At 41.2% G+C, this 10,385-nt stretch overlaps 1 protein-coding gene across 1 annotated transcript; it reads left to right on the top strand.

Moving 5' to 3' along the window:
- Window positions 1-798: 798 nt before the first annotated feature.
- On the top strand, window positions 799-9,906 carry LOC132866063 (small integral membrane protein 11-like). Its single transcript, XM_060898626.1, has 3 exons — window positions 799-1,170; window positions 5,315-5,539; window positions 9,655-9,906. The coding sequence occupies exons 1-2, from the start codon at window positions 1,156-1,158 to the stop codon at window positions 5,501-5,503; spliced, it is 204 nt and encodes a 67-aa protein (XP_060754609.1). The 5' UTR covers window positions 799-1,155; the 3' UTR covers window positions 5,504-5,539; window positions 9,655-9,906.
- The last annotated feature ends 479 nt before the right edge of the window (window positions 9,907-10,385 follow it).

Raw genomic sequence — 10,385 nt, 5'->3', positions numbered from 1 at the left:
TTTTTTTTTAATTCCTCTTTATTGAAAAACCAAACATTATACAAAACACTGGAAGGGTGGGGTAGAGAAAGAAACATACAGTCATTAATTAAGAAAATAAAGAAAATTATAAGTTGCCATCAAAATAATTGTCCTTTCGGCTTTGCGGTTGTTCAGTCCTTCAAGAGAGTTCATATATGATTTGACCTCATTTTTAAACGCAGCAAATGAGGGTTTCCTTCCCCCCCATTTACATCTATGAATATGATATTTACCCAAAATAATAAAAAGATTCAATATAAAATTATATGGTTCACAAAATGTTTTTTTTCAAAGAAAAACAAAACATCTTTTTTACTAAAGGATACACTACAAGACCATACCTCACAACACAGATGCTCAACCTCGACCCAAAAAAACCTTGAGAAAAAACATTCATAAAATAAATGACAAATAGATTCAGACATAGCACCACAGAAAACACATAAATCTGAAAGGTCTGTTTTAAATCTTTGCAATAGTGTGTTTGTGGGGTAAATTAGATGTAATATTTTAAAAGAAACTTCCTTGACTTTGTTATTAAGTATGTAATCACTTAAGCAAACCCAAATCTTATCCCAATCAATGTCAACAAAAAGGCTATTCCAGTAACTTTTACACCTTGGAGTAACAGGTGTCTGTATTATCTGTGTCTATGGTTTAATCTACCCGTTAGCCCCGTCGCGTCGCATACGTCAGAGGAAAGAGTGATGTGATTGGTTTAAGCTTCGTCACAGCCTTTTCTGGCTTCGACCAGTAGCAAACTGAGGCATTTCAGGGAGGCGGGTCAACCACGGGCTCTGGGAAACGGTTGGGCTTCATATCTTGGCCAGACCAAATGCTCGCAGAGCTTTGAAGTCGCGTTAGCCAGACTAATGAGTAGGCTACATTTCATTATTTCGTTATTTCGTGATGTCCACATAAGGAATATGGAGTCGGACACAGCTCATGATTGGCGTGAACTGAGGCAGGATATGTCCTGATTGGATCACGCGCCCAGGGGCGGGACATGAGCGAAATGCACTAACAGCCAATGGTGAGGGATGAAAACAGCTTGGAGTTCGCTAAAAATGAGATCTGAGAGCTGCAGCTGGAGTTTTTAGATATTTTCTTAAGGCTTGAAAGCAAAGAACGAAGATGATAAACTGGCGGGTAAGGATCATTTCTTCCTCCCACTCAGTACGAGAGTCTTTAAAACCGGTGATTATTAATGTGGTTAAACGTGTAGAGCCCTGGCCTGTATTTCCTTATTAATGGATGAACAGGTTTGAGTCTGTACCCTGTGTGTTGTTAAGCAAAGTGGACATTTCTGCCAATATCTTTTTTGTTTGTTTGTTAATTATTGATAAGTTTCATCTGGTCGAACCAAGAATGAGTTCTACATAAAACATTATTTTAAACAATGTCCTGAATACCGTATTGCTGATAAACAATGACATAGCTTTGAGGTTCTGTAATATTGCAATACTTGCATAAACAGATTTTAAACATGTATTCATTCAGAAATCTGTGAACAGTATGTAGTAGTAAAGCAGCTGCTGTGCCATCTCATTTAAAGAAAGCCCTCAGCTGGCTTGGACTTTTCCAGAAGGTTCGCAGTATTAATGTTTGGTTTAAAACCAAACATGCCTTCATAGCTAGTATAGCATTTGGTATTTATATGTAGTTCACATTTATAAAAAGAAAAGCAGTGACTCCTAAATTTACCTTGACTTGTTTTTCATTACAGACAGTATGAACTCAAGACAGGGTTGTTTTACAATCAGGGTACGCAAGCTAAAAATCACATTTAACTCTTATTATCTTCAATATCAAAAGGCTTGACTAAATAAACTTGGTTGTTTATTGTAGCCCTGTGATAGCTCTATTTACCATGCAAAAAAAATTTGGTGATAATGTTATTTTTGGTGAATGTATGGCAGTATATGTCATATTTAGCAAAATTACTCGTGTCATTTAGAAAAAGTGCTTTTTTTGACCACAGGTAGCTCCAAAAGGGATGCACTTACATCATTCTTTATACCATAAAACACATATTTGGTTCCATATCATTGGAAACATAGTTAAGTTTTAATGTTGAATGCCAGTAAGTTTTCAGACTATTTTGATCAAATTAGTATGGAATTGTGTAAAAAAAAAAAGTCCTCTCCGAGACAGCTAATTTTTCAATATAAAATAACATATCTAAAATGATTTTCATCCTAAAATGTGGTCAAGATATTGGGACATAAATATTAGAGACACCTAACACAAAGCTTACAGCCTTATATTTAAAAGCACTATGGAAGTAGTGGATTCTGAATTGTCAAAAAAAAAAAGTCCTCTCCGAGAATCACTTCATTAGTTTCCCCCAGCCCTGCTTAAAGCTACACTTAATCTTGTTATAATACAAACTATTCCACATGCCTATCTGTTCTTTAACTTGTCCTTCACTTAAAAACTGGTACAAGAACCAGTTTGAATCAATTTGAATTTTGGACCCCTGTGACACAAACTTTGTACCCTGATTGTAAAACAACCCGATACTAAAAAGAAGAAACCTTTATTCGTCACATGCACACTTCAAGCACAGTGAAATTCATCCTCTGCATTTAACCCATCTGAAGCAGTGAACACACGCACGTGCTCAGAGCACCCGGGGAGCAGTCAGGGGTTAGGTACCTTGCTCAAGGGCACCTCAGCCCAAGGTCGCCCCACGTCAACCTTACTGCATGTCTTTGGATTGTGGGGGAAACCCACGCAGATACGGGGAGAACATGCAAACTCCACACAGAAAGGTCCTCGCCGGCCACTGGGTTCGAACCCGGAACCTTCTTGCTGTGAGGCGACCGTGCTAACCACTACATCACCGTGCTGCCACACATGTAGTCTGTTTTGCTACTGCTCACCTTCAAGAGGAACGAAGGTGCGCAGTAGCAAAACAGAATACATGTGCATCGATGAGAGTGTAGTAAAGATGCAAGGAGTAGACGTAAAGAAAGTTGGTGAATTCAAGTACCCGGGGTCAACTGTGCAGGAAAATGGGGGCTGTGATAGTGAGGTGAGAAAGAGAGCGCAGGCAGGGTGGAGCAGCTGGAGAAGGATTTCGGGAGTCATTTGCGATAGGAAAGTCCCAGCAAAAGTGAAAGGTAAGATGTATAAGACAGTAGTGAGACCAGCTGTGATGTACGGATTGGAGACCGTACCCTTAACGAAGAGACAGGAGGCAAAGTTGGAGGTGGCGGAGTTGAGGATGTTAAGATTTGCGATGGGAGGTTGGGCAGGATAAGGAACGAGCACATCAGAGGGACAGCACATGTGGAGAGCTTGGGAATTAAGCTAAGAGAGATGAGACTGAGATGGTACGGGCACATCCTGAGAAGAGATGCAGAGCATGTTGGAAGGAGAATGTTGAGGATGGAGCTGCCAGGCAAACGAAAACGAGGAAGGCCAAAGAGGAGATGCATGGATGTGGTGAGAGGACATGAAAGTGGCAGGTGTGGTAGAGAAGGATGCGGAAGACGGAGCAATGGAGACGAAAGATCCGCTGTGACGACCCCTAATCGGGAGCAGCCAGAAGAAGATGATGAACTCAAGATATTTCATGCTTTGTTGGTAATTTGTTAATATACATCCATTCCTGTGTTTTAGGCATGCAAAATCTTAAAGAAAAAAAAAGTTGGGATGGGGCAATTTAGAGCTAGTAATGAGGTAAAACAAATAACCATGCGATTTGAAATGGGTGATGTCGACAGATGATTATAATCATGATTTGGTATAAAATCAGTATCCAGGAAAGGCATAGTCTTTGAGGAGCAAAGCTGGGCTGATTATCTCCAGTTTGTCGACAAATGCATGAGAAAATTATTGAAATATTTAAGCAATGTTCCTCAAGGAAGGATACAAAGGAATTCAGATATTTCATCATCTACGGTACATGATATCATTAAATATGTACCGGGCGGCACGGTGGTGTAGTGGTTAGCACGGTCGGCTCACAGCAAGAAGGTTCCAGGTCTGAACCCAGCGGCCGGCGAGGGCCTTTCTGTGTAGAGTTTGCATGTTCTCCCCATGTCTGCATGGGTTTCCTCCAGGTGCTCCGGTTTCCCCCACAGTCCAAAGACATGCAGTTAGGTTGACATGGGGTGGCCTTGGGCTGGGGTGCCCTTGAGCAAGGTACCTAACCCCTGACTGCTCCCTGGGTGCTGTGTGTGGCTGCCCAGTGCTCTGGGTGTGTGCGCGCGCGTGTGTTCACTGCTTCAGATGGGTTAAATGCAGAGGATGAATTTCACTGTTCTGGAAGTGTGCATGTGACAAAGGTTTCTCATCTCATTATCTCTAGCCGCTTTATCCTTCTACAGGGTCGCAGGCAAGCTGGAGCCTATCCCAGCTGACTACGGGCGAAAGGCGGGGTACACCCTGGACAAGTCGCCAGGTCATCACAGGGCTGACACATAGACACAGACAACCATTCGCACTCACATTCACACCTACGGTCAATTTAGAGTCACCATTCAACCTAACCTGCATGTCTTTGGACTGTGGGGGAAACTGGAGCACCCGGAGGAAACCCACGCGGACACGGGGAGAACATGCAAACTCCACACAGAAAGGCCCTCACCGGCCCCGGGGCTCGAACCCAGGACCTTCTTGCTGTGAGGCGACAGCGCTAACCACTACACCACCGTGCCGCCCACAAAGGTTTCTTCTTCTCTAAATGATTTAAGGAATCTGGAGGAATGTTGGTGTGTAAAGTGCAAGGGCCAGGGTATTATCTAGAAATTGAGAAAAGGGTGCCAGCGGGGGCGCCTGCTGAGGGGGGTCTGGGCACATGAGCCACTGGGAAACTTTGAAATATTGAAGGAAATGTGGCGCCCTCTGGTGCAATCATGGCATGAAAAAGCAGCTGGGAGAAGCTCTTGAAATAAGGTCTTTTAGGTAGTGAATTTCTGAAAAAGGAATCTGTCAACTCAAATCATTTCAGGAAAGTTATTTTATGCCATTTTATAGCATATTTAGCCTTTGTGCCTAATTTTGCAATGATCGGTCTTGATTAGCATGGTGCGGTAAATTGGTAATGGCTGTCCCAACCTTTACATGCACATCGCCATCGCGTCCTCAGCAATAACGTGGCGTGCAGCCAGGGCCGCCAGCAGCTGAACCTGGCTGTAGTATGAAGCAGTTTGTGTCAGTTGAGCAGTTTGTCTCAACTTTGTGAGACAAAGTTAATCTTGGTCTTGATCTTGACTCCAAGTACAGTGCCCTGTCCTGTTTATTATTGCACGCTCTCCTTTTTTCATAAACTCTTTTGTTTTAGGTTTTGGACAATGTTCCCCTGCTGTTTTACATTCTGGCAGCCAAGACCCTAATCTTGTGTCTTGCCTTTGCTGGAGTGAAACTGTATCAGCAGAAGAAGATAGATGCAGCACTGAAACAGCAGCTGGAGGCGAAGAGAAAACTTGCACAGGAAACACAAGAACTTATTGACAGCAAGAAGGATGACTGAACATCTTGGCGTGTTGGAGAAAGCAGGATAAACAAAGTAAGCAGTGTTTCTGTGTAACCTTAAGAGCTATGAATACAGATATGTGCTCATTTTCAATTCATGGGCATCATGGTCTTTGATTAAAGCAGACAATCTTGGGTATAGTCCATCGTGTTTAGGTGAGATTAGCAATCGGATAATCACGTTCATTTTTTTCTTTTTTTTATATAAATGTTATCAGTTTAAGGAAACTAAAACAAGATGTATGACATGAAGGGTTGAAATGATTTATTGCATTTATCAGTGCAACTCTGTTACTTGTTTGATAGTTGACAAAACTCTTTACAAGCTTCCTGATTTAATAGTGGTAAACGCTGACAAACTGAACTTGAACTTTCCACTAGATTTAGAAAAGCTTTATAAAAGAGACTGATTTTCTTCATACTCTCATGCGCATGTTGATGTTCACCCAGAAATTACTAGGTGTGTACATGACACTGCTGATTGACATTGGGTGATGCCCACAAAACCCCAAAATAGACAAAGCTCACAACACTAAAATGAGTCAATATGAAAATATATAACGCAACAGTGCAACACCACCATGAAAAGGCTAAAATGTAGACTTTTTTTAAAAAATTAAGGGATTTTCATGAATACCATTTGGTATTACCAAATGTCTTGTGTAAATGCGTGTAAAAACGATTTATGAATAAACTCATTTATATCCAGTTTGATAGATTAGGCCAAATGTTGGAAAATGTAATTAAATGAATAGTGTGTTATGTAGGAAATAAAATATTTGGGGCATGCTGTTATAGGAAGATAATCCACTAAAACATTAGGGGAGGGGATGCCATTTGCCATCTACCATCTGAAGTTCCTTCCTAATTTGGTTACGAACTGATTTCTATAAGTACTGTGTAAAACATTGATGGATACATGTGTATTGAGGTGGTGGTGATTTTATATAGATACCTTACTTGTGAATGCTGAGAACTCTCAATGAAGTCAGTGATTGTATGTACACTGTACATACATTGTACAGTATAAAGCTTTTGGGAGGAACGATACTGGGAAAAACTGCACTGTGGTGTGAAGATGGCGGCAGCAGTACAGACTTCGTGGAGCAGAATGTTTCCGATGCCCATTTGTGGGGTCTACCCCTAGAGTGGTTTGTCATGGTAGGGGTTGTGGGGTTGTAGGCCATAGTGATGTCCACCACCCAGTGAGCAGATTAGGGATAAAATTAGTTCATGTTTAAAGTCATTTAAATTCTGTAAAGCTGCTTTGCGACAATGTCTATTGTTAAAAGCGCTATAAAAAATAAACTTGACTTGAGCTACCAAAGAGAACTTCTTGTCTTTCCTTTGTTACAAAAGGACAGTCGGCTTAAGAATCAGCTGGTCTGCTATCCAGTCTAAATGGTATTGTAGAGTACATACTGGGCAAAACAAAAAATGTTCTGCAGATTCATTTTCCTGGAACAAAGCAAGGTCAGTAGATTTTGATTGACTTGCAAAATTGAGTGGTGTGACCTTGTCCAGAAAACCCAAGTTCATACGAGGGCAAGTCAGAAAGTTCTAAGACGGATGTTATTTCAAAAGGAATACAAAGAAGGAATTCTCTGATGGAAACTTTGTTTGCAGAAGTGTTTAGACTTAAATGGAGGATATGTAGAGAAATGGCTTTTTCATAAATATTTTTTTTTTCATTTGTCTTGAAGCTTTTTGACTTACCCTTATACAAGCCACAAGGTCACCCCATTGTCCTCTGACCTCCAGTGCATGTCAGGTCAGAGTATTCCCCCCCGAAGTGATTGCTAGCAAAAAGGAAATTGTGAGACGCTCCGTTTCAGTTTGGCATCTTACAATGGCTTGTATGGAGGGACTTTAAGGGACTCTGGGATATGAACTGAGCCTACAGTAGGTTTTTGGGGACTCATGGAGGTGCTTTGCCCCTTTGAGAAAGGTCATAAGTTTGAATCCTTATAGAGATGCAATCCCCTGTACAGTGACCTGACAGTCTGAAGATCAGCAGATGGCGCACCCGGTCAAGGTGGGCCTTAGACTTTGAGAACAAAGTGCAGCCGCTGAAAGTACATTGGCTTGTCTGTGTTTGAAGTGTGGGGCTTGGGGAAGCTTAATACAGCCAACTCACTGTTGTGTTGCATTGCTGCTCACAATATTTACAATTTGACCATGCCTACTGGCAATTCCTCTACTCGAGAGATGGCTAAAGTTCGATCCCAGGTCCAGCTGTGGCCCATGGACAGACGTTAATTGGATTCTCTCTTAAAATGCAAGATGGGTGACACTCTAGCCAACACTTTTTGTAATTTTTCTAGAAAGCCAAAGTTAAGTGAGAAGGTACGATTCCACAAGAGCTGGAAACAAGGAAACTTTTTCATCAAGAGCCAGAGCAAACATGCATGTCGAGATTGTTGTGGTCATGATTTTAATATTATGAGACCTTGTCAAACAAATCATGGGGAATGCAAAAAAACATTTAGGATTAGAGGGCACGGAAACTGAAGTAGCTGAAGGCCTTCTGGGAGAAACAAGTATTTGTCAGAGCAAACTGCACAGAACATGTAGTGGAGATCCACCAAGCAAGGAAAACTTTCCATTAAATTCTGGAAAAATTCTTAACTGAAGTAGATTTGCAACCAATTATTAATGACACTAATTTGTCAATTTACTTTTGATCCTTTAGATAAGCAAGATTACATCTAAAAGGTGCTGTAATTCCTGCACTGTTCACCCAATTTGAATGTAAAAACCATTAAATTAAAGCTGAATGTCTACGCTAACTGGCCCTTGGGTATTTTGGTATAGTCTTTTGAAAGGTTTGGATACCCCTGCTCTTCTCTGCTCCAGTATAAGAGCGATCACTCTTCCTCATCCATAAGGCTGATCAGGCATGGCAAAAGATTAGTGGAGCTTACTGTTTTTCTAGCAGGCTTCACAGCTTTGTCTGCTGTTTGCTTTACTCCCTACTGTGGCAATGCAGCTTCAGAGAAATTTATTAAATGGTCAGCACATTTTTCATACCCAAGGCCATTATGCTGCAGTGCAGAGGAAGGTTCTGTAAGTGTGTGTGAGAAAGATGCTGAACATTTTGGGAACTGAGCCATAAAATACAAAAGTTAATAAAACTCAATTCACTACAAGGTTGTTTGGGTTCCCCACCACCACAACCGAAGTGCCAGTGCTGCTGACTTAACACGCAGTCAGCTAAGACAAGAATAGTAATGTCATACTAGAGCTACAGTCACCTAGTCAGTGTGTTTACATGCACATCCAAATCGAGCTGCTGTCGGTAATCGAGCTGAAGGTCCCAGCAGGGGTGCCAGAGAAATCCAATCCTACATGCACACAAGGAAATCGAGCTATTGTGTGAGGTACATTGTGCACCCGAGCCACAGGTGGCGCTACACGCCCCATCGTGTTGGTACACTTCCGGTTGTCGTCATGAAGAGCTATTCAAGAGTATAAACAAAGTTATCAGTTCCGTGTTCGTTTGTTCTCCTTGTTCCTCCTGACCTCTTCTGCTGCTTGCTGCTACTACTACTACTGTTGTCATGCCGACCGAGGCTGTTGTGTTTCCCGCTTGTGGTCTCGTCACTCATCACTTCCGGAAGGGGCAGTGCTGAAGTAAGTAGCTCGACTACGTAGCTCGATAGGGTTTACATGCACCAAGTAGCTCGGCTACAATCGCATAATCTAGGTCGCGTAGCTCGATTATGAGAAATCCAGTTCGGTTCGATTTCAGCTGAGCTAAGGTGTTTCCATGGCATTTAGAACTTCAATTTCAGTCGAGCTACGGCAGAAATTTGATTTTCTCTATGTGTATGTAAACGCACTGAGTGATGGTAAAATGAAGCTTTTTGAAGTGTTGGAAACTTTTACAAAAAAACTAATGAAAAGTGGTTAATTTCTCAAGGTGGCCTCTAGAGGCCAGTAAAAGCCTAAAAAGAAATAAATGGCAAATTCAAACCAAGTCAAAGGAATACTTGAAAGTGTATTACATTTATCATAGCCATATGAACTTGCTTTTTAATGTAGGCAGAAATGCAAGTGTGCATATTCCATGCAACTTCCTGTTAGTGTTATTAAAATTTTTACTACTTTAACATTGTATTCCAATATGACTTTCCTTTGTTTCCCCAGAGATGTGCGGCCACACCCTCACACAGAAGCAGTGGTGTCACTGACAATCTACTGACGAGGCCACAAGAGCAGGTTCATTTGTTTATCTGGGGCTAATTATTGGTGCTTGCTACCTTTTTATACTACGCTTTATTTATTACTCTGTGGAGCCTGCAAGGGAGGAAAAAAAAAGAAATGAACTAAAATGGATACCTTTGGATCATTTTACATACCTGGTTTATATCCGTGTACTGAATAAAAGTCTGAAATGAAGTACAGTGTTGGATGTTTAATGTTCATGTAAATAAACAAATAGTAATGGTTTCCATCATTTTGAGAAAGGGCCTTATCCCCTGGAGTAAAAGCAATAGAAAGCAATAAATACTGTGCTGCTCATTCCACCCAAAAATCTTTTTCCATTTACATACTTGATGTCCTCGACTGTATTAGTTTATGTACTTGCTCATAGTAATGTAGTATTTCTGCTAAAGTTCATCCTGTACAACAGCCTCGTGTTAAATTTTCATTATGGTGCAAAAGCCATAAGATTTTTGAAATGTTATGCAAATATGAATTTTATAACGGACAATGGAGTTTTAGCAACCTGAGGGATTGCTCATGTATAGATAACTTGTCTAGTGGGGATAGCAATTTCTAGATGCAGATAGCAGTGTCCTGTAGTTGGCCTGCATTTCCCCTTCAACTGTTAGGCAATAAATTAAATTCTGGACAGGTGACGCAAGTCTGGTGAG

Source organism: Neoarius graeffei, chromosome 18 (assembly GCF_027579695.1).
Source record: "Neoarius graeffei isolate fNeoGra1 chromosome 18, fNeoGra1.pri, whole genome shotgun sequence".
NCBI lineage: Eukaryota > Metazoa > Chordata > Actinopteri > Siluriformes > Ariidae > Neoarius > Neoarius graeffei.
This window is presented reverse-complemented; position numbering and strand designations above follow the sequence as displayed.